Source organism: Syngnathus typhle, linkage group LG8 (assembly GCF_033458585.1).
Source record: "Syngnathus typhle isolate RoL2023-S1 ecotype Sweden linkage group LG8, RoL_Styp_1.0, whole genome shotgun sequence".
Lineage (NCBI taxonomy): Eukaryota > Metazoa > Chordata > Actinopteri > Syngnathiformes > Syngnathidae > Syngnathus > Syngnathus typhle.
Genome location: NC_083745.1, coordinates 7,890,933 through 7,918,870, shown reverse-complemented (window position 1 = coordinate 7,918,870; position 27,938 = coordinate 7,890,933). Strand labels below are relative to the sequence as shown.

At 43.3% G+C, this 27,938-nt stretch overlaps 4 protein-coding genes across 7 annotated transcripts; 1 reads left to right on the top strand and 3 right to left on the bottom strand.

Annotated features, from left to right (window-relative positions):
- Window positions 1-177: 177 nt before the first annotated feature.
- On the bottom strand, window positions 178-6,379 carry trim8a (tripartite motif containing 8a). Of its 2 annotated transcripts, none has more exons than XM_061284582.1 (6): window positions 5,807-6,379; window positions 2,697-2,792; window positions 2,299-2,532; window positions 1,744-1,775; window positions 1,520-1,635; window positions 178-1,425 (listed from the first exon to the last, which is right to left on the bottom strand). In XM_061284582.1, the coding sequence occupies exons 1-6, from the start codon at window positions 6,377-6,379 to the stop codon at window positions 839-841; spliced, it is 1,638 nt and encodes a 545-aa protein (XP_061140566.1). In that variant the 3' UTR covers window positions 178-838. The 2 variants fall into 2 exon arrangements, with proteins under 2 accessions (XP_061140566.1, XP_061140567.1); XM_061284583.1 differs by lacking the exon at window positions 5,807-6,379 and adding an exon at window positions 3,493-5,800.
- A 1,964-nt stretch (window positions 6,380-8,343) lies between these two features.
- On the bottom strand, window positions 8,344-13,880 carry sufu (suppressor of fused homolog (Drosophila)). Of its 2 annotated transcripts, none has more exons than XM_061284938.1 (12): window positions 13,515-13,880; window positions 13,091-13,225; window positions 12,745-12,881; window positions 12,034-12,176; window positions 11,651-11,736; window positions 11,356-11,428; window positions 10,897-11,050; window positions 10,726-10,822; window positions 10,322-10,456; window positions 9,968-10,106; window positions 9,654-9,722; window positions 8,344-9,579 (listed from the first exon to the last, which is right to left on the bottom strand). In XM_061284938.1, exons 1-12 carry the CDS (start codon window positions 13,661-13,663, stop codon window positions 9,490-9,492), a joined length of 1,407 nt encoding a protein of 468 aa, XP_061140922.1. In that variant the 5' UTR covers window positions 13,664-13,880; the 3' UTR covers window positions 8,344-9,489. The 2 variants fall into 2 exon arrangements, with proteins under 2 accessions (XP_061140922.1, XP_061140920.1); XM_061284936.1 differs by having other exon boundaries at window positions 10,897-11,053; window positions 13,515-13,878.
- A 594-nt stretch (window positions 13,881-14,474) lies between these two features.
- Window positions 14,475-19,432, bottom strand: mettl18 (methyltransferase 18, RPL3 N3-histidine). The gene is made up of 2 exons (XM_061284941.1): window positions 19,052-19,432; window positions 14,475-18,671 (listed from the first exon to the last, which is right to left on the bottom strand). The coding sequence occupies exons 1-2, from the start codon at window positions 19,157-19,159 to the stop codon at window positions 17,763-17,765; spliced, it is 1,017 nt and encodes a 338-aa protein (XP_061140925.1). The 5' UTR covers window positions 19,160-19,432; the 3' UTR covers window positions 14,475-17,762.
- Window positions 19,433-19,463: 31 nt separating this feature from the next.
- On the top strand, window positions 19,464-23,449 carry zdhhc16a (zinc finger DHHC-type palmitoyltransferase 16a). Of its 2 annotated transcripts, XM_061284939.1 has the most exons (11): window positions 19,464-19,626; window positions 20,754-21,020; window positions 21,256-21,450; window positions 21,536-21,624; window positions 21,867-21,895; window positions 21,969-22,102; window positions 22,232-22,315; window positions 22,393-22,478; window positions 22,582-22,705; window positions 22,812-22,882; window positions 22,981-23,449. In XM_061284939.1, the coding sequence occupies exons 2-11, from the start codon at window positions 20,778-20,780 to the stop codon at window positions 23,081-23,083; spliced, it is 1,158 nt and encodes a 385-aa protein (XP_061140923.1). In that variant the 5' UTR covers window positions 19,464-19,626; window positions 20,754-20,777; the 3' UTR covers window positions 23,084-23,449. The 2 variants fall into 2 exon arrangements, with proteins under 2 accessions (XP_061140923.1, XP_061140924.1); XM_061284940.1 differs by lacking the exon at window positions 22,232-22,315 and having other exon boundaries at window positions 19,466-19,626.
- Window positions 23,450-27,938: the final 4,489 nt, after the last annotated feature.

Sequence of the window (27,938 nt, the reverse complement as noted above, 5' to 3'; positions counted from 1 at the left end):
TACACACTTATTTCTGAGAAACAAAAGCTTTGTGTCATATGACGACGTACTGGCTAAATAACAGATCTTCAAAGCTAATCAAAAAAGAATTAGCTCTCTACTTATGAAGTCTGGAGATGATTGTGTTTTTTGTTAAGATAATAACAGACAAGCAGACAAGCAAAGGAAGAAAACCCCTCCACAGTAGAAGTTTATTTGGCATTTCCACTGATTCTGGTTTCTTGTAACCTTTACAAATGTATTAAAATCCTCACAAGCATCCGTCTTCCGGTATTTTGTTCCAAGCCACATTGACTTTGGAGTGCATAATAGCTTTCTTGCATGCTTTCAGCAGCTAACCGGAAATGACACAACAAAATAAGAGCATATTATTAGTCTTCTTAGGCACTGATGTCTGGTCAGTTCACTGTGGATTTTCTTTTCAAATATATAACATACCCTCAACTGACTGCATTGATTCGAGACCCAACTGTATTATCCACTATATGATGTCACGGTGAGTTGACAGTAAAAGAAATTACAGCTGTTTAAAGGACCCAAAGAGATGTTCTAAAATAATGTCTCATAAGTGCCAATCTTGCTTTAAAATTGATGTGATCATGACTAATGGGACCCTTTATTAGGTACACTTGGACAATTAGATCCAATACAACTGTACTGTATCAAAACGTACTCCCTACTGTACAGCCATTTTGGTACCATTTTTATCATCATTGGGGTTGTGGGTGAGCTGGAGCCTATCCCAGCTGACTGGGAGAATGGCAGCAGATGGATGCCCTGAACTGGTCGCAAGCCAGTCACAGAGCATTACATTCTTGATGAGGATTCTACCATATTGTTACTTGGTTCCATAATGCTTGCTTGCAGATTGACTGTACAAGCCAAAATAGTCAGGGCCCCTGGATGCCTGCGAGGCTTCTATCAGTCCTCTCATGGGTAAATGCTGTAAGGGCTGGCTGCCAGGTATGGGGCCATACTCCTGAGAATTAATAGGGGCGAATGAGTCGTGCGTCGGGTAAAGTGGTCGAGCGGTTGCAGGCCGCGAGCACATCAGGACTTTCCTCCCTTCATACACAGCCTGCTGGGACACGCCCCCTCCGCGTAGATGCGACGAGAAAATGGCTCCCGGGTGTTGGCCCATCACATGATGGTTTGAGGTGTCCAGGAAGTGACTGTGGCCTTGACCGGAATGAGCATTCTGGCCCAGAACGTCAGAGAACATATTTGAGTCACGCTGGCTGGGTTCAGTCAGGAGAGGCATTTTGTTTGTGTAGAGAAAAGGCGGGGGGTGCTGGGAAGTGGAGTTTTCTGTAGCACTCTCCAGGAAAGCCATGCCATATTTCCTCTTTTTGAGTCCTGAGCGAGCGCCAAGAGAGCTTGAGTGTGTCTGGACTACCTCAAGGATAGAAGCGTCATTGATGGGTTCTGGCAATGACAGAACAGATTTTTTTTTTTTTCCGGAACAGACAGTATACCAGGGATTACTTGCCAATTATGTTCAAAAAAACAATCCTGCTACCTTCTAGTATTTTGCGCAGATTCTTCTCCTCTGTTGATAGGCCCGAGAAGAAATGATGAGCGCTAATTTGGCCCACAAGGAGTGGTGGGACAGAACTGCTCAGCTGCAAATTGGATCTAAAAGGATCAAAACGGCCATCTTATTTGGAATAAATGCATTTTGTTGATGCTAAAACAAATAGCAACAAATCTATTTGGTGGTTGAAACAAAATGGAACAGCTTACCTGTCAATTAGTAGTTGGTAAGGTTTTGTGTTCTAGAAAGGAATACACAAGTCAGTCTGGATAGAAAAGCTGCTTGTAAAATTGTTGAGAAAAATGTGACTGGTTCACCATAGCAACAGCATAGGCTAAAATATCACGTAACAAGAATTAAATGAAAGAGGTAAGAATGCGATACATGACGGAAACCAAAAGATAAAACAAAGAAAAGTGTAACTTTCAACACATTTGGAAACAACCGGTTCAGTCAATGTCATGGTAGGACGATAAAAGGATACGACATGATGCAATGTAACAATTCAACAGGATAGGATAGAAGGTAGCTAAAAGGCTAAGTGAAAAGTTGAACCACGATTGAAATCATGTTCAAGTCATCAATGCAATCAGATCGGACAGAATACAACTCAGCGTTGAAGTCCGTACAGTTCTTTTAAGCAACCTGGTTCTTGATCTTGACTAGAGTTTAAAAACTAAATTAGGATCTGTTGTGGCTTGTCATTGTCTAATGCCAAGAAGTGGTTTGGAAAGATAAAAAAAAAAAAAAAATTACAGACGAACCTTCATAAAGTTGATGTCGGCGGCTCTTTGAAAGAAGGCTTGCACTGAGCTCAGGAGTTTCTCCGCTTGCTGCCGTCTCTCGTTGAGCTGCAAAACCTGTTGGGAGTTTTTCCTCCTGTATGTTCTGTATGTTCTCTCTAGCATCTGAATACTTTCGCACTGTTTGGCTTCCAGCAAGCTGTGCATCCTCTGGTACCGGTCCCGGACTCGCTCCTTCAGGTCTGAAACGGCATCCTGTGAGGAGGTAGAGCAAGTTGTTTTGATGAAACGAGGCAGATGGATGTGACCCAAATCCAACACAATTATACGACGATACATTTGTGACCGTGTCCTCGCACACCGCTTAACTACTTAAAGTGAAGACGTTGACTAGTGTCTCCATATGCGGCTTCGTGTACCTTCATCAGCGTCTTGTCGGACTCCAGCTTGGTAATGTGCTCATCGATGTTCTGAACACGACCCTCCAATCTGTCTTGTTGCCTCATTAGTGTGGCCTGTTGAGGTGACCAACAGGAGATAGATAAGATAGAGAAAAGTATCTTGCAAGGAACCGCAAACTAAACCCCATTTACACTTTAACCACTTGCTGCTTTAGAAAGGTCATCTGCTAAAATCCGGATTGTGATTTCACTGGAGAGTGCGTACAGATGCGTCAATAGCCGTTTTGATATTGAACTATACCAGGAAATCATTTTTCCTGGTCATGGTTATCCATTTTTTCCATAACCAGTTGTTGCTTGGTAGATTTTTCATTTTTTTGACGATGGAACCAAATAGTACTGCCTGCTTGGAAGCTTTTGAGTCAGTCAGCTACCGCCTCCAAAAAAAATCCCGAGTGGACAGAGGAAGCAACTGCTGCCAGGCACAACGGCAAACATTCAGCGATGAGAACACAGACAACTGCACCAATCCACCTGACCCCAGCTGTCCACTGTTGGGAACCGTCCTACTTCCTGTGTGCGGAGTACAAAGAGTCCCATAGGGCTTCAACAACTAAATAGAATCCTTCTTGGTTTAGTGCTGCAGATGGAAATCAATGTAGAGTCTCAGGCTGATTGATGACAGAGAGCATGGAGGCACTCTTTTAATGATTGTGCTGGTGCATGGAAAAAAGCCACTTGTGTAGCAAATATAAGAGAGGGCAACAAAGCCTGCTGGATTATCTCATGTGCATGTGGGGGAGGAGACGCTCACAAGCCCTGCTCTGCTTTCTCCTCTCGCTCGCCACATGCATCGCTTCCGTCGTCGTTGTTTGGCCTCTGCCGCAGCGGCACACTGTCGTGTCTGTGTCCGGACCGCCGGGGTCCGGGAAGGAAAGTGTCGAATGAAAGCGAGAAACACAAAAAGGAAGCAATAGGGAAGACGGTTAGGAGCAAAAACGGGAGAGAGAATGAGCACATTCCTGCGGTCTCCAGCGAACGTTGTATCACGGCAACCGGCCTCTTCGGCTGCCCACAATAAGCCACTAGACTCGACTACGACAACACTGCAACTCATCTCAGTGATGACGAGTGCTTGGAGTGCACCAAGGACACGACATTCACAAGTCTTTCATTATTTGCAATTTGACAAGCAGGACTCACGGAAAGGTACTTGTCTTGACGGCATACACAAGTTAATCAACCAACCGAAAATTCTCTCATTAAATGGTTATTATAAAGCTTCTGAGCCAGTGTTTGTGTATCATAATAAATAAAAATAAAAATTGGAACAAACCGCACAAGCTAAGTTAGATATGATTGTCAATATATTCTATATATAGAATAACTACTCTTGTTTGTAGTTCACTATTTCACAAATTCAGTCTTTCAGATATTTTTTTGTCAGCAATTTAGTTTCTTCTTGGAACAGATTATTGTCTTTCCCATTCATTTCAATGTAAAGAGATAGCTTAGGGCTTGAAATATGATGTTGAGTTAGAGTTTGAGTTATAAGCGCAATAAAGGAACACCTTGAACTCTTATCTGAAGAGACCATAGGTGGATAATTAAATCAATCTATTCCCCAGGCTAGGTTAGAAATAAAAAGTACCAGCAGTAATAATCTACTACTACTACTTTAAACCCTTAACAACAAAACAATGGTGACGTAAAATGGATGGCATGCTGAGCGTATTTTACACTGGAGAACATTTTGTACCGCCTAAACTACCTTAGAGGGAACTGAGTTAGAACTTGCAGCGAGCGACTCCTTCATGGTGAGTTGGCATCACCAACGAGAAACAGCTCTTTTGCGTTGCTAAAGTTTCCTTTTGTCTGCTTAAGTGCTTCAAACGGAGCACAGGGTCCACTCTCCAAAGCAGTGTATGAAAGCTTACCTTTATCTAGATTAAACCCAACAATGTTCACTTCCCTACTGTCCTAGTTAAGCATCCGCATAGTCACCGGTTGCCAGGAAGCTCATGTTAAAACGCAGAGCCTCAGGGTCAATGAACAGAGAGCCTCTTTCACAATCTACAGACAGCTGATGTCAACCAACAGACTGATTCATTGCAGTGTACATACCAGATACCATGGGGGGAGGAAAAAAAAAAAAAAATCAGTTTCCTGCTGAGAAAAGCAAGGTGAGGTTGCGTGGGAGGACTCCTCCTCCATCAGTCCCGGGGATGACATTAGTCTTTTATTATTACTCGGCCTTCCTTGTATCTGGCCACTCTCAAAGTCTCCTTTGAGAGCCACTGAACCAAAGATATGAACACAGTCATGTTGGTATTTCCATCTTTGTTTATCCCAAAAGCAACAACACAGCTGCCAAGGGAATCTAAAAGGTTTTCTACTAAAATAGACCACAGCTCCCTCTAGGACAAGGGCGGGGAAACATTTTCCTATCAAGAACCATTTCAGTTCTTCCCAAAAGTTCCTCTTGGGTTGTATTTGTTTTTAGAATTGCATGGTAGGCCGGATCAAATACTCTGGCGGGCCGTATAAAGCCCAGGGGTCGTAGATTTTCCACGCCCTGCCTTTGGAGGGCTTATTCACGTGTCATCCATCTATCCGCTCGTATTAAACAACTCTGAGCCAAACTTCAAAGATTGTAGAATGTCACTGGTGCGGACAACTTGAATGTGGGAAGAGCCGGCCGGGAGCAGCGAACCCTGGACGGATCTGTTTACCGTTTAGCACATACAGCTGTGAGAGAATAGATGGTGAGTGCGTCTGCATGGATGTGTGGTGAGCAGCTGTGGAAAGGGCTGAACAGACATCTTTTGTCCCAATAATAGCTCTCCACCCCAGCAACAATTTGCACTAAAAAACATCTCATTTGGAGCTCTGTGAACTTTATGAGTGCCCGCGACTTTCTCATCGGGAGCGGGAAAACACATGTCACCCTATACACGAGTCTGACATCAAAACCAATCTGATTCTCAAGCCAAACCCCACTTTGGCTTTAGTCGACTACGTCCAAAAATTAATCGAACCATCTTGTCTCGTATCTCTTTACAGGTTTGACAGTTTGATACATCACTTCTGATGGCGAAGGCGAAAAGGCTCCCAAGCGTGTCGTTTACCTGCACGTGCATGTGCTGCGTGTCGACGTCGCAGACAGTGTGTCTTTGGGCGCTGCAATGGGAGATGCAGCAGAAAGGACACAGAGCCACCTGCTCTTCCTCGCAGTGGAGCAGCCTGTACTCGTCATGGCTGGGACACGTCCAGGCACTCAGCTCCTCTGCGTCAACCAGAAGGTGCCCCGGCGCCACGCACGGCTGCTGCAGGTGCGTATGCACGTGTATCTGGCAACACGGCTCCTTGCATCGCAGGCAAACCTTCCTGACAGGCAGCGGTGGGCCTCGTCTGCACAGGACGCAGTGCAGCGCCGTCGGGGACTTCTCCGAGTCCAACACGTTGAACCTCTTGACGATGTTGGCCAGCTTGAAGTTCTTCTCCAGTAACGGCTTGTGCTCGTACTCGTGGTTGCACTCGGGACAGCGTACGACTCCACCGTTGTCTTTGGCCCATGCCTCTGAGATGCAGCTTTTGCAGAAGTTGTGCTTACATGGCAGCTGGATTGGCTCCTCAAACACATTCAGGCAGATGGGACACAGAAGCTCCTCCTCAAAACAGTTCCTCCAGCTGGCATCCATGGCTGCAACGGTTCTAAAAATTGAAGGCAAGTATTCAAGTTCTTTGAACCCATTGTTGTTCAAGGAGAAAGTAATCTTATGACCAACATACAAAAAAACATTACAACATGCAGAACGCTGAAATTGGCTTTAACTCCAGATACAGTAACTACAGATAGAGTAGAACATCAACAGATTCCGGTCATTCAAATTTAAAGGCGTGTCGTGTCGGTAAGAAACTGTAGATGTAACTCACAATAAAAACCACAACTAAAAAGAATGAGGATCCAGTAATTGAAACGCTCCCGTCCGTCAGTGACAAGTAGTGGCCTCTGGCCACCACGTAGCTCCGCCCCTGTTTAAAGCACACAGCATCACAAAGCACTTTCAAAACAACGTCAAAAATAAAATAAAAAATCCGGAGCATAAGCCACAAACCATAAAAGAAAATCCTAACAAACCAACAAAATCTCTTCCCTCTCCTTTCCTACACACGCTTATGTGAATCGTAGATGAAAAAGGAAAGGGTACGTCATGCTCAGTTTGCTACAAGCTATGTTTGAAGTTTGATGGTATCAAAATATATATTCAATTAGTCCCTAACAGAACAAATGGAAATGGAAAAAAAGTGCCACTAATTTAAAGACTGAATGGCAATAACCTATTCCAACAATAGAAACATATCACACAACACGTCACAATGTGATGGACGTTTTCAAGCTTGTTGTTGTTCCTTCGGATCAAAACTATAAATGAGATCATATTATTTCAATGTGTATTTCAATATGAATTATAGAGTTGGTGACGTTTTTTATTGTTGTTTTTGTTGATCGATATAGTATATACAGTTGCTTATCGAATCTTCGGTGTCAATTTGCTCTCGAGCAGAATTGTCACGCTGAGCTGCGTTGACGTTTCTAGTTGTTATAATTGTAACGCCACATTTTCGCTTCCTGTCAGCGAACACTACTGTAGGAATTCTCCGGCGAAAGAAAACCAAAAGCGACGTACCAACTATCAGCTTTCCATGTCCTCCGCACACTCCAGCGCACCTTCACGGCTTCTACGTCGTCCAAGCCCCGCGATGAGAGCCGATCTGCCCCGCTGGCAAGATTTCAGCAGCTCGCCCACCAAAGCGAACTAGCAGCAGCCTTTCCCTTTTGTTTGATCTGTTTCCGAACAAATCTCGTTGTATTCCTCTACGGCGCTTAACTGTTGCGTTGGATCGTCAACTAACCATCAAAGAAAACGAAAAGCCCGATGGGGGGGAAGAAAAAAAAAAAAGTCGTTGTAATGGGAGCTCTGTGCGTCCACGCAGACCGACCGGCCCCTCTTGCTAATGTGACCCGTCAGAGTTGATACATACACGGGGATGGGAGGAGCCCCGGAGGGGGCGGGCGCAGAGGACAGTAGGCTGGGAGTCAGCAGCAATTACATTTATGAGCTGAGGCCCCCCGGGGCCCATGAAATATTGACAATAAATTTAGAAGCACAGCATACAGCGAGCAAATGGTGATTTCTAAGTGAACAGAAGCTGGGCATTTTGCCTAGACTAATATCTGCAAAATAGTACTGATTGTCACATACCCACAGCGCGTCCTCAGGGATTTAATATCCAAATAATATTTTAAAGGAACAGTTTGTAAAATAAATTGAGTTCCAGCACCCCCATAAGTGGAACTATGAGAAAGAAATAACGTCACCCATTTCACGTGCAGCAGGTTTGATATTAGCACCAATGTTTTCTTTCGCAGTTGCTCTTACGTTGTGATTTTGAATATTGAAAATGTGACAAATTATATTAAGCATGGGTAGAACGTGCAAGGAAGGCTAAGATTAAAACCTTAGAACTGTGAGGCAGACATGCACACCAGTGCTGCCACACTAAAATTACAACAGTCTAAATTAAAAGTCATAATTTTGCACAATTGATAAACACTTATGCCTAATATTTTGGCAAGCAGGCACATATACAGGACATAAAACAAATTCAAATAGTGCTTTAATGATTGGTGCACTTTTAGCAGGTAAACAAATACATCAGATGCTCATTTAGCAGTGTTCCAGCTTTATTGGTGTATATAGCTAGTGTTTAATGCACTTGGGATTATAATCGGAAAATTCAGTCAAATAAAATCGCAAATAACAAAACCAAGTTATCTACATTTATAGCTCGATTAAAAAAAGACTGACAAAAAAAAAAACAGACGTGATAACATACAGTATGTTGTAACAGCACACGCGGTCAGAAAAGGCAATGTATTAAAATTTGTCTTTTCAGTTTTGGTGTTACTGAGATTCAAATCCAGTCGGTTGACTGAGTCAACGTAGCTTTGTGTATGGTCCTTTTCAATTCGAGGCACTGAGGAGTTTTGCTCACACCTATTGTCAAACTGATGGTCCAAACGACAAGCTCAAAATCAAAACCTTTTCATCTGGGCTGGCCGCTGGAGATAACACTGAAGAGATTGCCATCTTAAAACAGTAAAACAGGCACAATATAACGTAACAATCAATTGGAAACCTTCCAAACATAACGGACTCAACGTAAACAGGGTGAAGAACCTACAGCTGTATACAGGTTGGACCTAGCAAACTCAGGAAATGTTTCTTTTTCATATATTTAATACGGTCCATGGAGAATTTTATGACAAACGCAATGATTAGGAAAAAAGTCCCCCTCTCTCGCTATACAAAATCTTGGCATAGGGACTTGTATCTGCTGCATTAGACAGCTATAAAAGACAAGAGTTGACTGAGTGACCGTCTGTCTTCACCTTTGGCATAATAAGAGGGAAAATGTCCAGCATTTGATAGATGTACACATACAGCCCCCCCCCCCCCAAAAAAAACACGCTAAAATGGATCAGTAGATGACTTTTTCTTTGTCTTTACTGTGGCCACTGGAATAAATAGAACACAAGTTATTGCTTGTGATGTCACGCCTGCACAGCTAAACTGTGTTAGCGCCGTTTATGTTTTGGACCTGAGATTTTGAGGGGCCCAGATCGACTGACAGTCTTTTGGAGATCGTGTTTCTCTAGTGAGGACACTTGGCCACTGTGTCTTCCAAGCGTGTGGATGAGCAGGTTTTGCCATTATTGTTGTTTTAGTGATTAAGCATCTCTGGCTCATTGCAGAAGGTTATCAAACACGGAGTCTGGGAGGATAGAGATCTTCAGGTTTTTCTCGGACCAACTGTATTCTTTTGGTAGTTTTGTCTATTAAAGAGAAAATGAAGGTGAGTCAAAACAAAACTGAGATACAAAATTACAACTTGGTCACATTTACTCACATCCTCATGAGTATTAAGATCGTGCAAATCCCCAAGCATCTGATCCACAAACTCTTCAGTCAACAATATCTACAAAAGGGAGCACAGATAGTCTTTCATTAAAATGGATTAAAATGACTACAAGAATCTACTATGCAAAACAGGGAGGAACGAACCATAATATCTAATATATATTGTACTCTAATGAACCACAGTAGTGACACAGTTAAATAGAATAATAATAATCTGCTTTTGTCACACAGGAGCTAATTAAGTGCCTTGGGAAGTACCGCTAAATGGGCGATGGCGACTACCTGGACGTTTGTTGTTCATACCTGAAGCCAAGGGCCGTGAGCTGCGTATGGATGCTCCTCAGTAGCAAATGCTCCCTCCACCCCGGTAGACACAAAGGTAATGGCCGTGTCGCCGTTGATACTTTTGAAAGTGAAATGTCGGCCGTGCAGCAAGCGGCCCCTGTGAGACAATACGTTCAAAGTCCCTTATGCAATTCAGGAAGCAGCATGAACAAATACAAAAATGGGAAGCACTACCAGACACCTTACATTTCTACTTAACCATTATGGAAAATGCCAAACACGTATCACCATGTTTTTCTCAAGTGTAAAAACAGCACAAGTGTAAAAACAGTGCCACAAAGCAAATTTTTTAACATGCATAATGTGCAGTACCGTAAACAGAGCGGAAGCAGTGTGCCGGACTCTTGGTTGAATTTCAGATGGACACTTTCCAACTGTCGTGTCCGGACTAACTCGTGCGGGACGATAGTTGTTGAGCTCTCGCTTTCCAAACTGTCCTTTCGACTTCTGAGAAGACAGAAAAGGGAAAGAGGAGTGAGGAAGTGTGACTTGCTTCAATAAAGAGTGAGGAAGTTGCTGTGCGTACAGCAAATGCTTCTATGCAACTGGGAAGCACCATAGAGAGCTGTGAGCAAATTTACTGTGCAAAATAGTGACGCCTTGACTTGCGAGTTTACTTTGTTTCATGAGGTGGATGGGATGTGGCTCTTTGCGGTACACAGTAAAAAAATGTGGCTCTTGGTCACGGACCGGTTGGCCACCCCTGGTGTACTCACTGAGGTCTGTCGTGTTTCTGGCTGCTGATGGGTGGCAGCGCTGCCTTGGTGTTGAACTCCAAGCCTTTCCTTAAAGTCTCTCTGATCTGTTCCGTGTCTGTCAATACACAAACGGTCAGCGTCGAAGGCTCCCATCGTGCACTACACACATTTCCAAAAAAGCAGAAACACCTTTATCGGAGAGCCTGCGAGGCTGCGAGCCGATGCAAATAGAGCGACTGTCCTCGTCGTCGTCCGGCGGTCGACTCAGGTCATCCCACACACACTTGGCGCTGACCCCGCTCAGGTTGGAGCCTTCCGTCTCGATGCCGTGGTCCACTCTCTCCTGCTTGGATGAGCAAAACAGACGCAATCATCAATGCCTGGCCTGCAGGCTGGATTAGGCACCAAAAGGGGGCGCTTCAGCCACTTGAGGGTTATATTAATTATGGGCGGTTGACTATAGTGTCGCTGACATTTGATTTGCTTTTAGTATTCAGATAGTGTTCCGGATCAAATCCCCTTCCACCTCAAGCCTTGATCGAAAAATGAAAACAGTTCCCTTTGGAAACTACATGTTAGATATTTGCTGGAAAACGTATTAATATTATTTTAATGCTTTTTCTGCAGTCGGCGGCAATTTAGCCTTACTTGTAGATGTGGATCAATGTCAAAAATGGTCTCCCCTCTCCTCATGTCTGTGATCAGCCAGGGACCGCCAGCTCTACATACACAACAGCTGTCTTTAATAGTTTGACAAAAACAGCATTTTTAACACAAAACATTAAGTTTTCTCCACTTGAGCTAAAGAATTTTTAAAATATAACTTGTAATTTTACTCATTTGAATAAGCAGAGGTTACGACACAAAGACTAGGAAAACTACTTGTTTCTCAGTTTTCAGTCGACAATGACAGGTGGGTAAGCTGCCTTTGAATTCAACTCACACTCGAAGCCCTCGCATCAGTTCCAAGATGCCTTGGCCATTCCACTGCTGCGCCGCCTGCAGCTCCTCGGCACAAACGCCCACAATCTGTTGGCCACCATACAACATTTGAAATTGAGGAGCGCTTGATGATAAGTCGACGCAACCTATGATCCAGGCGCTCTGAAAATCTCTGATTTCTTTTCTGCAAAAGTACGTTATGCTTTTAATCTATTTCCCACCTTTATTTTATAGAAAACACTCATGACTATAAGTATGGTTAGCCTCTTCTGTGATTTGCTTTCTCCCTAATACCAAACAAGCTTAGAAATTGATTTTCCCAGTTACAGATTTTTTTCCCCTAATAAGCAATGTGAAAGTATGCTACGAAACATTTTGACCCACCTGCAGGAAGCTGACGGTGCCAAAAGGAGTTTGAATGGGATGCATTTGAGGGTCCTCTGTGAGCAGCATATGCTGGATGCGAGACTCGCTGTTGTCCAGCGGATTGTGCCATGATATGTGGTCTCCACTGCAGAATGTGTTTTCTGTGGGGACATGAATAGTTGAGTTATAATCAGTTATAATCAGTCATGTGTATGAGTGTGCATTTGGACCATTGGTGAGGGGCTGCGGGTGTACCGCCATCTATCTACACAAAACTGAGTTAACAGCAAACATACAAAGAGGACTGAGAGAACAAACGTTGACACCTGATGACAAGAAAAGTGCCATTCGACATTTGCATCTGCCTGGGAGGTAGTATGCAGAAAGTTTAGTTTGGCTGTGGGGTAAATGTTTTGGGGGAGGCAGGGGGTGGATCAACATTCGCTGAACTCAGACGCCAGGCCCACCCACGAGCAAATTGATCCCAGATGGAGGGCTGAGAGATGGGAAGACTGGAGAGAACGGGCTTCTTTCAGAATGGGTCAAAAAGTCTTCTCCAAAATATGGCTTTGGGAAAGGTGCTTGCATGCTGGGTGCACATTTCACAATGGGACCACAACATTCAAATTCAACTATACTAGTAAAAGAATATACTTTTCATTTTATGTTCTTCTCCTGATGATTAGTATTAATTTTGTCTTATGCTCATCAGGGTCGTTCGCGTCTCACCTGATTGGAACACGTAGCGCGCCAAGCCTTGCATGAGTTCAGCAGGCCAGGTGGGCGGGGCCGTCTCCCCCATCTCTCTCTTCAGTCTAAAGGTAAGCTCAAAGCCAAAGCCGCTGGGTTTGTCTATTCCTGTAAATCTGACACAAACACACGCAATGAGCCACAAAACAGCAGTTGTGTGTGGGTGTTCATGTTTTGTTATATGCATGAGTCTTGTCAGAGGTACAATGCAAATCCAAATGATCACCTTGGGGTTAGATAATGAAGAAAATGCTCATTAGTTTTGAAAACTGGCAAGCAGAGGTCATACATGTATTGAACAACGGTAGCCTAGACTCCTACTTACTCGTGAACCCTGTTGTCTCCATACAAGTCGCTGAGTCCAAAGCTGACGTAGTGCCAATGTTCGTGGACGTCCTGAGCTGAACAGCCAGTATTTCGATACATACTGATATAATCTAAAGGGTCTGGACCACCTAACCTGCAGCAAAACACAAGGATGATCCATTGAATCATGTCACACACTACTCGGGGTTTACACCTGCAAAGTGAACCAACACATAATGGCCATGCAACGAACGGGAGCAAACACTGAATGTAGCATCTTTACGTGTTTGATGTGCTGCTTGTTAGGCTTGCGAGAAACTAGCCGATCAACATATGTTTAGCTGCAGTGTTAGCTTCGAAGCTAACTTTTACACACGCAACCACAAAGCACAGTTCAAGCTGACTGGAACATATTAACGACCAAAGATCAAGTGTGTACCTACCAATACTTGACAATGGCTGTAACTTGGAGAGGGTTTGCCTGATCGGGATAAAGTCGCCGACATTCCCCGTAGATAGCCTGCAGTCCTGGGGGAAACAGTGACGATAGCCCGTGCGCTTGGGCACCGCTGTTAGGCCGTACTTCATCCATGCCACAGCCTCGAAACGAGTCTTATTAAGCTACAAACCACAACGTAACTGCGACTATTCCAAACGAACAAGCGCACTTCGGATAATAACGCGTCTACTAAACAATAAAGGATTCACAGTAGCGCCGTTGTGGATTAAATTTGCGCTTCGCCCAGATGGGGCCCAGCCTGTTGAGCATCTTCTCCGAAAGCGCTAGCGATTGGTCGCTCATGTTTAGTGACGTCATAGACGGACGTCGCCATTAACCAATAAGAGACGATTGTATTTCGGGGGCGTTTATCCATTATTACAGGCGACAAATATGCATAACATTTAAGCTTTCACTGTAAATAATTATGGCCAGGTTGTTGTCCAACGCCTTGGAATTTTGCAGTAACTTAGAATGTGTATGGGGAAACACAGTTGCCGCTAAGGTACTCTTTCCCACACTCCAAAAACACAATGTTAGGTTTATTGAATTATCAAATGATTGTCCATAGCGTGAATAGTTGTTTGTCATCGCAATTTATGGTATGTGCAGTTTGGCCTGACGCACAGAGCCTAGCTCTCAGTCCAGGCATGTTGTATTTTTATACAACATTGGGAGTATTTTTGTGCATCTTCTGCCACTTACCCCCACAGCTCATACAAAGTAGAGCAAATGCATTAGTGCAAGATGATTTTTTCATTTCATAAGAGCACTTTTTTTGATTGGGAAATGTAAATCAATGGTTGTTGTCTAATTATAATGTAGTACCTAACACATTGACATTTGTGCAATATTAGAATGCAGAAAGGTCGCTTTAAAACAAATCAGGCAGTCAAATACAGAGTAGGCGATGACATTGTATCCTTTATTAAAGCATTCCACATAATCCTAGCACAATACAGTACCCCTGTAGTATGTATGTATTTCCATTCTCCGCTGCTCCGTCGTTGTTAGTGCCATGCCAAAAGAACTGAGCCCATAGATGACACCTGGAGATGACGCCATCTATGGAATTCAGTTCTCATAGTGGAGCACATGTGCAAATGAAGTCTTCATAATACATAACATTCATTGAAGTTATACTATACAGAGACTGTAGGAAGGTCAGTAGTACAGGTCATTTAACATATGCAAGCGATTAAAACATCAACAATGACATGATAAAAATCACATTAAACCAATTGACTCAAGACAGATTTATGGAAACCAATGAAAGCCTGACTTACTGTATACATCAATGAAATTATCGCTGAAAAACGACAGTAAACAATACATGAAATTGTATTATAGACTTTTTACACTATATTACACAGCTGAACTGTAATATTCTTTTTCAGTAGTATGAATATGAGCTGAAAGTGAAACAAGCCTCTACAAAGTCAATGATGGTCACATTGGAGCCTGCTCAGAGTATCTAGATCTTGTCCTTCTTTATTCCTGGAAATGGTTCACTTCTACCGAAAGACGGTTTCTGCCTGATAGACTGATGCAAGCACTGATAGCCCTGGGATGACGTGACTCCAAAGTTACACGCTCAGGAAAAAAAAACAGCTTCAGGACTGGGGTCAAAATACTATGAGAAAGTTTTTACATTCACAAACAATGGCATAGTTGCTTCTCCTTCATTCATTGATTTGATTGGCTGCAGAGTGATACTGTATAGTTCCTGATAAGATAAGAGTCGTTCGGAATACTATCAGCAATACAATGGAGGAAAGGCCGCACCTGAGTGTGGCCAGGAAATGACAAATATTCCATTAGCAGAAGTCGCAAACAACCGGTTCAACAGCCCAAATCCTCAACGAGGATAAAGTTCAAGTTCAGGTTAGTAAATCCCTTTATTACCTTGAATGAACTCTTTTCTTTCTGCCTTTTTAAAACAAGTCTAGTTTAGTTTAACCTCAATACTTGCCTGTCTTGGTCAAGTGCATCCCCCCATTGTCTTGGATAATCAAAAACCTTATATTTCAGTTCTCGATAGGATCTGCTCCCCCCCAAAAAATGTTCAGAAGTCTTCTCTGCTGTCTTCTCCGTGTTCCAGTTTAGAGTAGCTACAGTGTGACTTAACATCCTGCTTCGACCTTAAATACCGTCATGTTTCACATCACCACCCGGCTTACCTCCCTCTAGCCCGCCCTCCTCGCAATCGGTTATTCATGCACTCCCTCTGCTCGGTAAGCTCACCAGTCACTTCCCAGTAAGAAGGAAACCGTGGGAGTCAACAGCACGCCCCCACACTGTGAATCAACACATAATAGTTCTGAGGAAAACCGGCTGATGGGCCCTGCCCCCCTGTTCTTATATAGCCAAGAAGGGGAAAGGCTGCGTTTACCGTTGGAGACAGGAATTCCCCCACAGGCTTGCGTTCAGCTGTCGGCCTGTGACGAGATGATGACGAAGCAGACACACACGCTGACCCAGTGCATGGCCTTCAGGGTGCGCTATAAAATCGGGGCACTTTTTTTGGGAATCACTGATTGTTGTGGCTTTATGCTCTGATACACTGTTGTAGTGTTGTCACTAACCGTGGGTTGCTTACTGGTTGTTTCACCAATAATACACGGAGGCAAGGATGCAGTACGAGTCGATCTTTACTGCCCGCTCAGTCAACATCTCCCCGACTCCCAATACAGACAGACCACACAGTCGAGCACCGAGTGCTCGATTCCAATCTACCACACTGATCAGCCGTCAAGTTGCATTTTCTTTGTGAGAGCAGCAGCATACTTATTTCACATGATGCAGCTTTATCAATTTGCGCGTCAGCTGTCATTAAAACTAGCTGTGTGGGCGGAAAAACAGTCATGGAAAAAATAGATCTTTGCAGGTTTAAGTTGTGGTCCAGAGAACAAAATACTGATGACGTCAGCTACGGAAAAGTTGAGTTGGATCTACGCAGATCTCTGCTATGGCACAACTCCAGCGGCAACATTATTGCTCAATAGGATAGGACAAGAAAACAGAATTCAAAGAACATCATTTGGAAATTCTGCCAACGCCTTTTTACACAGAATACAGCAAAATGGGGCATTGCTCAACAGTGTATGCTTTCACACAGCAACACAGCATATGGCAACCACATATGCTAATTCATAAGGACGTCAGCTACAATTGCTTTCAGCACAACAGGGCAAGAAAATGTGTCACTTTACTTCCTGGCATTTCCGACACCACAGCTCCATTAGTTCGAATATTTCTGGCACAGCTTTGTTGTCACTGCAGAAGCTCCCCAAACGTGTATTACTGTAAGAAGCTTTTAATTTCTTCCTGGGTAATATGAGTGTCACAAGGACACAGGTGAGTAGATCATGAAGCCAAAAAATATTTCCTATTGTCTAGTAACAAGACCAGTCTGGATACATATTTCTGAACAAAAGGCCTGAACAACTTACCTCACTGCATTTCCAGGATGGCTATTTGCATTCTTCCAGGATGTAGCCAGCATCAGCATGTGTCACATCATGTGGCTTTTAAAAAAAACACACCCAAAAAAAGGATTTCTTTTTTTTTGCATTTCTATTCTCCCCCAGAAAGATCAGATGACGCAAAGCAGAACCCCTTTTCCAGTCTTACAGAGACCCCACAGAGACAGACCACTGACGTACCGTAACGCCCGAATCCGCTTTCAAGCAACATCCTAGAGCAGCCGGCTAAGTTGCAACTGACATTTTGTGTTGGACTTCAGAAACAAGCCTGGCTTTCATGCTGCTGTTTGAACACGGGGGAAATCACTCGCAAAGGTCACTGAGCCCATTTCCTTTTCTTTCCTCTCAGATCGGCGCAATAGACCTGCAACGGCACTCTTTCAACTGTTCCTCACTGGAACATGTTTTTATAGGAAGTAAGTATGATAGGTGGGGGGGAAAAAAAAACAGCAATCATGTTGAATCTGAGATGTGACCATTTGTTTATTAAAACTGTTTGAATACACAATAGGACTTGTGTCAGGCTATTTTCAACTATCTTGAGATGTTTTCCACATCAATAATACATAATGGATGTCATATAGGAAATATTTTGATAATTAAATATTTTAAAATTCCCCCCCAAATTTTTTTATTTAATTTTCGTTGTTGTGTGGCCATATTTGTTGTGTACGAGTTGGCCTGTTTTCCCTCGAGCGCCGTGAGAGCTAGTGTGATTCTTTTTTAAAACGCAGGACAACAACATGTCTCTTAAGTCCGTCTTGGCTATCCCAAAGACGATTCACAGCAAAAACACCCCTCTCCTCCACAAAAGTCTCAAACAGGTGCAGACCTCCACCCACGCCAAAGTAGTGGGACTTGGTGGCCAGGTAAACTTGCCCGCGCGGGGCCAAAAGTCTCTGGAAGGTGTCGTGCAGCGCAGGGTAATAAGCAGTGTTGTAAATTGTCTCTGAGGTCAGGATAATGTCGTATTTCAATGGCGGAACCTGACTTGAGGCCAAAATAAGAAAGGTGCGCCAGTCACCAGAGAAAAAACGGCACCTTGGCAGTAACAGATCTCTTCTGCCACGTTTAGGTTTGATCTTGGATTCTTCTTCTTTGTCGGTTGTTTGGAGGCTCTTTCCTTTACCGTCATCGTCGTCACTGTCATCATCTTGGCAATTGAGAATGACATTAGACATAGTGAGTTGCTCAAGGACTGTACTGTTGTAGTCCTGAAAGTGGACTTCTCTGGCTGTTCTCTTCAGAGACAAAATTCCCAGGAGCCCGGCGCCACAGCCGAGATCCAAGACAGCCTTGGCGCCAAATGTCTCACCTTCCCTCTCGATTACCTCCAGAAGGTCATACGTGCACTCCCACACCTTGAGTCCGCCCTCATACACTCCCGAGATGAGGTCAGATCTCTGCTCGGCCGTGCGGGACAGAATGTTCTCCGTGTCCTCCCTCTCGTTGACGGTCTTCTCAAAAAGCGTCTCGTTGAGAAAGCGCAGGGGAGGAAGAGTGCCGATGGTGAGGGTTTCATAAATGGCGTCATCAAGTAAGTGCTGGGGATCGGAGGGTGGAAAATGCTCTTTGGCCTCTTTTACTGCCTCTCCTGAGCCACCCCTTTCATTTTCCTAAAAAATACAAAGCAGCATGGAATTAATGCAGAAAATAAATTGATTTAGTTGCCATTAACATTCACCGTATTAGAGGGGATTATTTTGCACGTTGACAGACTGGAAGTAGACGTGCTCTAGTGGATGAAGGTTTAATTTGTTGATCTATATAAGCAGTAATGAAAATCTTGACTAGTTTTCGTACTGTGACGTAAATATTTGAGTTTGGATAACTCCAAAACAAAGGTTACACCACAGCCACATTTAAACTCCAGTACAATTTAACTAAAGTAGGATTATGCTAGCACAGATTTTATAATTGTATTAATAACCCACATTATTCATTATGGAAGCAAGCACACTTTTATAAAACTACATGGACCCATGTCTTTACTTACAGGTTTCGCAACAAGGCCAATTTTGTCAGTTAACGATGCACATGCATCCCCCTGCACGTCATCCGTGGTTGTCGTTGGATTTACGTCAAAATTAAAAGAAAACGACATACTGATTTCCAACAGAAAGCTCGATTTGGTTTAGAAAGCTGGTAGCTGCGTTACTAGCATGCTCCACATGCCTGCCTGGCTGTGAGAAAGCAAGCAACGGGACTTCAATTCCCAGAATCCCCTGAGGTAAAAACTACAAATCTCGACTTCGCAAGGGTGAAATTGTAAATTAAGTCGTAAGGCATTGTGAACGAGTTGTAATTTTATAAAGTTTATGGCGCGGCGCTGACCCTGTAAGAATAATATTACCAACGCAGTACATCCGGACTCTATTGACCACAATGCTTTTCGCCACCCTCTCGCGCATGCGCACCAACTCACGAGCTCAAGCTTGCGCTCAACTGTCACACGAACTGCCTTTATCCAGCAACCTTTCGCTTTTTTAGTGTCAGTAATCCTGATTTTATTGCCTTTTTGAAAATGTCGATTGGAGACCGTTTTTCACTAGGTTTTTCATTCGTAAAAAAGTGAGTACCCCTCCATAAAATTGTGTTGCGCGCTAGATTTAGGATGCACTCGTATTTATTTGTCAACACGAGAATGACATCTAGAAGAGGACACAGATCGAGGGGGATTTGGCTGCTGTCCATTTGTTGCAAAATGCTCGCGGTATTTACTTATAAATTGCATAGGCTGTCTCGGACACGATCAAGCCAAAGCGCTTTTCGGTTGTCAACGTGTAACTGTTCAACTATAGCTACTCGTGTATCTTTATTGTGCAAATCACGGAATCAGCTCTCCTTGCAGACAATTTGGCAAACCCTCTGACTCCACCCTCTCTGGAATGAAGCTAAACATGATTAACTGCACTGTTAGACATTTGTCATGGATGACCTTGCTCTACCACAGCCACGCTTCATTTAATCATTTAACTTATTTTTCACACCAAGCATCATCCGAAAAATGATGAACATATACTGCAAATATTGTATGTTAAAGTAAAATTGAATGTAACTGTACTTAATGACTGTACTGTATTGAATTCAAAACAATAACCACAGATTGAAATTTTGATTAAGTTATTCTTTAACATGCCGCTAGAGGGAGCCCGTTCCCCTCACTGAGTCAAGTAATGACTAAACAATAAATTAAACTAAAATATCAGATATTAAAATGGGTGGAAAATGAACGTGAAAATCTGTCTGTGGCTCATCAAAAGACGATTCTAGCCTGGAGTCGATAATCACTTGTAAGAGTGTGATTCCGTCTTAGTGCTGTTGGTTTAGATGCAGTTTCACAAGTATTTTCAAAGTATTTTAAAAACGCTTCTCAGGGATTAAAGAGATTAGTTAACATTGTCTTGAAAATCCACTTTCAGTCAGTGGCTTAAACACTAGTGTCTGTGTGTCATCTTATTTAAGACACTTTTCAAGCCGTCTCAAGCTTTTTCTCGTTCTTTGCAGTGGAACTCAAACACAACTAAAAAAAAAAAAAATCAGCATGAAACAATGACTTTACTTTATCGATGGATTTGATTAATCTCAGAGTTCTTGTCTGAAGACATACACTTAAAAGCCAAAGGGAATAGATAGTCAATCTGGAGCATTCTCCTAAATCATCTCCACTGAATTGTTTTGGTGTTTCTTCCATGCAGGTGATTGGCTGTTCCAAGTGCAGGATGCGGCGGTGGCGGTTGTGTCCGGGTTCTCTCGTGCACCTGTTGCGCTGCATGCTATTGCGGCTGTGTCCAAAGAGACAAGGATGCCGACTGCCTCTGTGGATGTCAAAACCACAGGCCTACTTGAAACTACTGCTGCAATCCCTTTTTTACAACACTCTCACGGATTCAGATGTAGTTTTTGAATCTCTTTTTGAGCCATTGTTATGGATTGTGGATTATTTAACACGCTGGTTTGGCTTGGTAAGTATAGGCTCATATAATTGTATCTAGCAAATACACTGGGAAAACCGCTTTTTAAAATCTCTCTTTTAATTGAATTACATTTTTATTGAATCAAGAGTAAATATGCTTTTAAGGAAGAAAAAAAAAACGCTGCCTCATTTTTGTATGAACACTTTGGCCTCTGTTACTGTGTTTAAATGCCGGTCAGCATTTTTAGCACAATATTAACATTACTTTTGTTTTTGCTCTTAAGGTGTTTGTGTGGATGGTGGTGATACTGACGTCCTCCATCTTGCTGGTGGCCTACTTCGTCCTTTTACCAAATGCACTCAGGACATATACTACTGCATGGCTTATTTGGCACCTTTGCTATGGACACTGGAACCTAGTCATGATTGTCTTCCATTACTACAAGGCTGTCAAGACCGCCCCAGGGTACCCTCCCTCTGTAAGACTGACATTTAAGACTTAAGTTACTCAAAAGAATGGTTTGGCTCCATCAATGTTTTATGAATATCTTGGATTTCTTTCAGGAAAAAAATGACATTCCCTTTGTATCTGTCTGCAAAAAATGTGTCATTCCCAAACCAGCAAGAACGCATCACTGCAGTATCTGCAACAGGTGAATACCAAATATTATTATTATTTGATCGAGGAGTCATGTTTACCTCATAATATTTTATATCATGTGTTTTTACTGAAGCTAATCAAATAAATAAATCAAGTTTTGCAAGTTTTCTGCAATTATTTTTCAAGTAATGTACTGTATTTTAAATAAATAAATAAATAAATAAATAAATAAATAAATAAATAAATAAATAAATAAATAAATAAATAAATAAATAAATTCTTTCCTTTATGCAGGTGCATTCTCAAAATGGACCATCATTGTCGTATCCTTTCTCATGACCGGTGTGTCAACTCTCACATTGGCAAAAGTTTTCATCCTCAATGTCTTCCAATCAGCCTGGTTGAATAATTGCGTTGGTCATTTGAACCACCGTTACTTCTTCTCTTTCTGCGTCTCCATGACGTTGGGCTGTATTTACTGCAGCGTGAACGGCAGAACCGATTTCCTGGCTGCGTACTATGCCCTCGAGGTGAGTGGAAAGCACAAGTTTCACCTGACTAAAATGCTTGGAGCTTGCAATATTTTTTCTCTTGTTGCTGCCTTTCTCCTTGGGTTATCTTCTAATGCTGGGCTGGGTGTTTGCGGGCTGCTACTTTAGCATTTTAAGCATCTGGAAGTGCAAAGAGCAGGGGTTCGTGTAACAGGCATGGGACCTTTAATAGGGCTTCTCCCCACTGGTCAGGTACTAACTACTCGTACCCATTAATAAAAAGTGTGTCTCTCAACGTTTATTTACTGATTCTGTTCGTTTTTGTTAAGACTGACTATGTGACACCGGCACCTCCATACACTTTTAAGCAAAGGATCATGGATAAGAGTATCATCTACTTTTGGGTGCTCACCAGGTAAAATCATTTTCAGGATCAAAGTGGTAAAGTAGAGCATTGCTGATGTTCAGTTTCTGCTTAGTGACGGTGGCTCTAATTCCAACGTATTGAACCATTACAGCACTGTGGCGGTGGTCTTGGGAGCACTAACCACGTGGCATGCACTTCTCATATCGCGAGGTGAAACCAGCATAGAGATGCACACCAACTCAAAAGAAAGAAGTCGAATGAAAAAAATGGGACAGGTGAGTGCTTTGTGGTGTGGTGATGAATCCTCGCTAGGATTAAGGGCTGTTCTTTTTTTTTTTTTTCAATTAGTGTGTAAATTTAACTGCTCACCCTGTGTGTCAGGTGTACAAAAACCCATTCAATTATGGCAAGCTGCAGAACTGGAAAGTCTTCCTTGGTGTGGAGAAGAGAAGGTGTGTTTTTTTTCCCCTGATACTTTTGTCGTTTTTCTTTTTTCTTTTTTAAATCTATGACCATTTGATCTAACCTCTATTTGCACAACGCCTTACAGTCACTGGTTCACGCGCGTCCTGCTGCCCTCTGCTCACTCACCACTTGGTGATGGCCTGACTTGGGATAGTTTCCCCATCAAAAAAGAGCCAATACCAGTTTGACCTGTCAAGCTGCTACTTTGCATTAAATGGGGTACACACACACACACACACACACACAGACACACATACACACACGCACGCACACACCCCATTTTAAGGCTGGCTTCAAGATGGATCATGATGGAAGTAAAGAAAAGTGGGTGACAACAACCTCCAATACCTCAAAACACTGGAATCTCATGGAGTACGATGTTTTATTATTCGCTTTGACTAGATTAAAGCGACTAATTTAAGGACTTGAACTGCTCATATTCTACCCGAGCTGTTGTTAAATACTTGATGAGCCAGATAAACACCCCAGTAAAACACTATTATTTATCTGTATTTTTTTTAATCTGTTTAAATTAATAAATTTTGTTTACATAACTACTGTGTTTTTTTTATGTTCAGATTCACTTCATTTTTCACAGATTCATTCAACCCTGCCAATAAAAGAAATTAAGCAAAATCAATATATTATTAGTTGCAGTTGTGATATCCATACACAACATTATATAAAAAAAAAAATACAAAAAAAAAAAAAAAATACAAATACACAGTAAAACAGGAAAACTTTCTTTGGATATTTTATATTTAAAGAATTTATAAGGAAATAAGGCATTTGATAATTTCAACATCTTGTGACTTCTTATTGTTAATTATTTTTAATACAATTAAATTATTTCAATTCCAACAGGAATGGCACAAAAAATGGGAGGAGAGCTGCAAAACGTTAATTCGTGAATGAAAAACTAGACAAAGAATGGTAAAATTAATTACATATTCTAAATTATAATCACTTAGGTTACTGTAATGAGTCATGACAGATCAAGAATATAGGGGCTTTAAAGAAATGAACCAATAAATCAGACCAAAATTGTTTAGTGGTCAGTCAATCAACAATAAATACATATTTAACGGCGTTTTTAGGATAGAGAACCTTGAATCCTATACGTAATCCGGCATGCGTAGCCTAAAAATAAGACTTCCGATGTGCTGTTATTATCGTGTGATAAAGCATCGATAGGTTACGCACGATTTTACGGGGGAACATTATTTATATGACTATTTATAATAGTCAACGTTGCAAAACTACGTTTACAATCGATGCCTCTGTTGTGGCTTTATGCTCTGATACACTGTTGTAGTGTTGTCACTAACCGTGGGTTGCTTACTGGTTGTTTCACCAATAATACACGGAGGCAAGGATGCAGTACAAGTCGATCTTTTACTGCCCGCTCAGTCAACATCTCCCCGACTCTCAATACAGACAGACCACACAGTCGAGCACCGAGTGCTCGATTCCAATCTACCACATCCCTCTTTTCCAACTGAGAAGTAGCTTATCTAGTATCGGTTACCTTAACTCTTTGGTATCAACATTGATCACAATTTCGACATGCATATATCAATTACAAAAAATCATGTTTCAACAACCCTAATGGCTTTCAACAATCTTTTTTTTTTTTTCCTTCCGAACCTATAACATTTTATAACACTTCACGATAAACACAAAACATCCACACTTTAATTTCTCCATCACTTTCTTTCTTAACATTGAGTAACAACATCACTTTGTCATTCAGTGTACCTGGCAGGGCGCCTAACTGCTCTGCCACTCCTGGTATAGCATGTGGGCATACTGTCCACAGGCACAGGACAAGGGTTGCGTGGTACCGGTTCCAGTGGTGGTGAGTCCACTGTTGCAGTAGCCTGAGTATGTTGAAACTCAGAGTCCAAATGTTCATCAGGGTGAGAGTCTTTGAACAGGCTTGGGTGTATCTTTCTCAGATGTCGCCTGTTCCTCCTGCGTGTCCTCCCTGCCGGTGTCTGTACAGTGTAGGAGCGTGGTTCATCTCGCTGCCTGATGACAACCGCTGGCTCCCAGCCGCGTCGCGTCTGCATGTGCACCGTGTCTCCTGGGGTCAGCACTGGCAGTTGCTTTGCACGCTGGTCGTAGTGTTGCTTTTGCCGGGACTGCAAGTCCTGTATTCTTTCGAGAATATGCTGTGGGGATGACTGTTTCAGCACAGCACTGGAACATGGAAGTGTGCTGCGCAGGACTCTACCCATCAACATTTGTGCAGGTGTCAGGTTTAGTCCTGTCACCGGTGTGTTTCTCAGCGACAGCAACACTAGATGTGGGTCAGTGCCAGTCTGCACTGCTTTCTTCAGCGCGTGTTTTACCGTCTTTATGGCCCGCTCCGCCATTCCATTTGAAGAGGGAAAACCTGGGCTGGAGTGTGTGAGCTTGAACTCCCATGAAGCTGCAAATGACTGCATCTCATAGCTGGCGAATGGGACATGATCACTCACTACCTCCTTAGGTATCCCATGTCTGGCAAAGACAGACTTCATCTTCTGAATCACCGTGCGAGCTGTTTTATCAGTCAGGTTGAGCACTTCTGGATATTTTGTCAGGTAATCCACCAACAGCAGGTATGACTGACCATGCAGCTCGAAGATGTCAGCTCCAACTTTCATCCATGGCAGTTCAGGAACCTGGTGTGGAATGAGTGGCTCAGCCTGGTGTCTGGGCTGTAGCTGCTGGCACTGCACACATTTTTCCACCATTGTCTCTATGTCTCGTGTCATGCCAGGCCAGTAAAGGACTTTTCTCGCTTTAGCTTTAGTACGCTGCACGCCTTGGTGTGCAAGGTGCAGCTTCTCCAAAATCACTCTCTTGAAGCACTCGGGTATTATGATTTTGTCTCCGACCATCACAATGTCATTCACGATGCTGATATTGTCCCTCATTGGCCAGTAACTGTGTAGTTTACTGTCCAGACTTTTCTTTTTCATGGGCCAACCCTTCAAGTGTCTCTCACATACAGCTTGTAACACGCCATCTGCTGCCGTTGCTGATTTCAGCTGGCTAAGTGTTTCGTTACTCAACGCGTCTGTGGCTTCCAAGGCATACACAACTCTCTCATCACAAGGGTTCTCATTGAGATTGCCACTGTCATTGCACGCTGTGGCGCGTGAGAGCGTGTCCGCGATGTACATGTGTTTGCCTGGTGTATATGTCACATTCAAATCATACCTCTGTAGTTGTAGAAGCATCCCTTGCAGCCGTGCTGGCGCTTTGCTCAGTGGTTTGCGCACAATGACCTCCAAAGGTTTGTGATCAGACTGCACTGTTACTGTTCTTCCGTAAACATACTGGTGAAACCTTTTAGCAGCAAACACTATGGCAAGTAACTCTTTCTCGATTTGCGCATATCTTTTTTCAGTGTCCGTGAGCGCTCTTGATGCATAGCACACCGGGTGGCCATCCTGCAGCAGACAGGCTCCCAGCCCATCCTTTGAGGAATCTGCTTGCAGAGTCAGCGGCTGCTTGTGATCGTAGTACCTCAGAACAGGCGCTTGTGTGAGGGTAGACTTCAGCGTCTGTAGTGCTGCGCTGTGGTGTGGGCACCACTGCCATGCTACGTCCTTCTTTAGCAGCTGTCTGAGGGGTGCCGTGAGTGAGGCTTCATTTGGTATGTACTGCGCCAGGAATTTTGTCATTCCCAGCAGGCGTTGGAGACTTTGTTTGTCGTCCGGGGTCGGCATGTCGACAATCGCTTTGATCTTGGCGTCATCAGCCCTCTGTCCTGCTGCCGTGATGATGTGTCCCATATATTTTACTGTGTTCACTTTGAACTGGATTTTGTCTTTGTTAAATTTCACATTGGCAGACTTTGCTCTCTCCATTACTTTCTGCAGGATTTCATCATGTTCTTGCTCTGACGATGCTGCTATAATCATGTCGTCTGCTATGACGTACACACCTGGAATGTCGCCGAAGGTCTCACAATTCTTTTGTTGAAAGACTTCACTGGCCGACTTAATCCCAAATGGTAGCCTGAGGAAGCGAAAGCGTCCCCACGGCGTGTTGAAGGTGCAGAGCTTAGATGATGGCTCATCTAGCTTGATCTGCCAGTACCCATCCTTCTCATCCAAGATGGAGAAGATGGATTTTCCAGCCAGTCTGCTGCGCACATCTTCAGGAGTAGGAATGGAGTAATGCTGGCGCTTGACTGCCTCATTCAGGTTGCAAGGATCCAAACACACCCTCAGCGACCCGTTCTTTTTCTTAGTGGCAACAAGACTGTTCACCCATTCTGTTGGTTCATTCACCGGTGTTATCACTTTTCTGTTTTGTAAGTCTTTGATTGTCACTTTCAGCGCATCCATGATGGAGAGGGGTACATTCCTGCATGCGTGAATCACAGGAGTGACGCTGGGGTCGACGTGTATGTGATGAACTCCAGGAAATTCCCCCAATCCTGTGAATACATCAGCATATCTTAGTAGTAGCTCCTCTTTGGTGGCTGGCGGTTGTTGTTGTTGTGGAGCCTTTGCCGCGAGCGACCCCATCCTCTTCACCAGTTGCAGCTCTTCACAAGCCTCCCCTCCTAGAATTGGCTTGTCTGCTTGGCTACTCACGTGGAAGTCCAGCACAGCCTTGCGTTTAGACGTTCTGCATTCTAAAGATGCAACACCATCTGCTGTCAGGCGTGCCCCTCCAAAAGCTATCAACATAGTCTTTGTTGGACGCAGCTGAACGGGACCTGGTAGCTGCTGGTATAGCTGCCTGGGCAGCACATTAGCGTCAGCACCAGTGTCCAGCTTGAAGTCAATTGCAACACCTCTGATCGTGGCTGTTTCGCGCCATACAGTGTCCTTTGTTTGGTGTGCTGTTTTCTTGGTTCCATTTCCAATCATGCCTATGTATAAACAGTCCATTTCTTTTTCTAAATTGTTTACAGTCTTTGTCTTACAATGGCTATTTTTCTCATAGCCACCCCTACACACCTTTGAAAAGTGGTTATTTTTTCCACATTTATGACACACAGCGCCGTAAGCTGGGCATTGACGAGGCTCGTGCTTG

What these genes read in the sequence shown, in the direction of transcription:
- trim8a (XM_061284582.1), bottom strand. Translation starts at nt 6,379, where the DNA reads ATGGATGCCAGCTGGAGGAACTGTTTTGAGGAGGAGCTTCTGTGTCCC. An exon ending in TACCAACTACTAATTGACAG is followed by an intron (nt 1,636 to 1,743) that starts GTAAGCTGTTCC and finishes TGATCCTTTTAG; the next exon opens with ATCCAATTTGCAGCTGAGCA. An exon ending in TCTGCGCAAAATACTAGAAG is followed by an intron (nt 1,426 to 1,519) that starts GTAGCAGGATTG and finishes TGTCATTGCCAG; the next exon opens with AACCCATCAATGACGCTTCT.
- sufu (XM_061284936.1), bottom strand. Translation starts at nt 13,663, where the DNA reads ATGGATGAAGTACGGCCTAACAGCGGTGCCCAAGCGCACGGGCTATCG. An exon ending in CTGATGCGAGGGCTTCGAGT is followed by an intron (nt 11,429 to 11,650) that starts GTGAGTTGAATT and finishes TTGTGTATGTAG; the next exon opens with AGCTGGCGGTCCCTGGCTGA. An exon ending in CTCACGGCCCTTGGCTTCAG is followed by an intron (nt 9,723 to 9,967) that starts GTATGAACAACA and finishes TCCCTTTTGTAG; the next exon opens with ATATTGTTGACTGAAGAGTT.
- mettl18 (XM_061284941.1), bottom strand. Translation starts at nt 19,159, where the DNA reads ATGTCGTTTTCTTTTAATTTTGACGTAAATCCAACGACAACCACGGAT. An exon ending in TTGGCCTTGTTGCGAAACCT is followed by an intron (nt 18,672 to 19,051) that starts GTAAGTAAAGAC and finishes TGTATTTTTTAG; the next exon opens with GAAAATGAAAGGGGTGGCTC.
- zdhhc16a (XM_061284939.1), top strand. Translation starts at nt 20,778, where the DNA reads ATGCGGCGGTGGCGGTTGTGTCCGGGTTCTCTCGTGCACCTGTTGCGC. An exon ending in TAACACGCTGGTTTGGCTTG is followed by an intron (nt 21,021 to 21,255) that starts GTAAGTATAGGC and finishes TTTGCTCTTAAG; the next exon opens with GTGTTTGTGTGGATGGTGGT. An exon ending in CTGCGTACTATGCCCTCGAG is followed by an intron (nt 22,103 to 22,231) that starts GTGAGTGGAAAG and finishes CTGCTACTTTAG; the next exon opens with CATTTTAAGCATCTGGAAGT.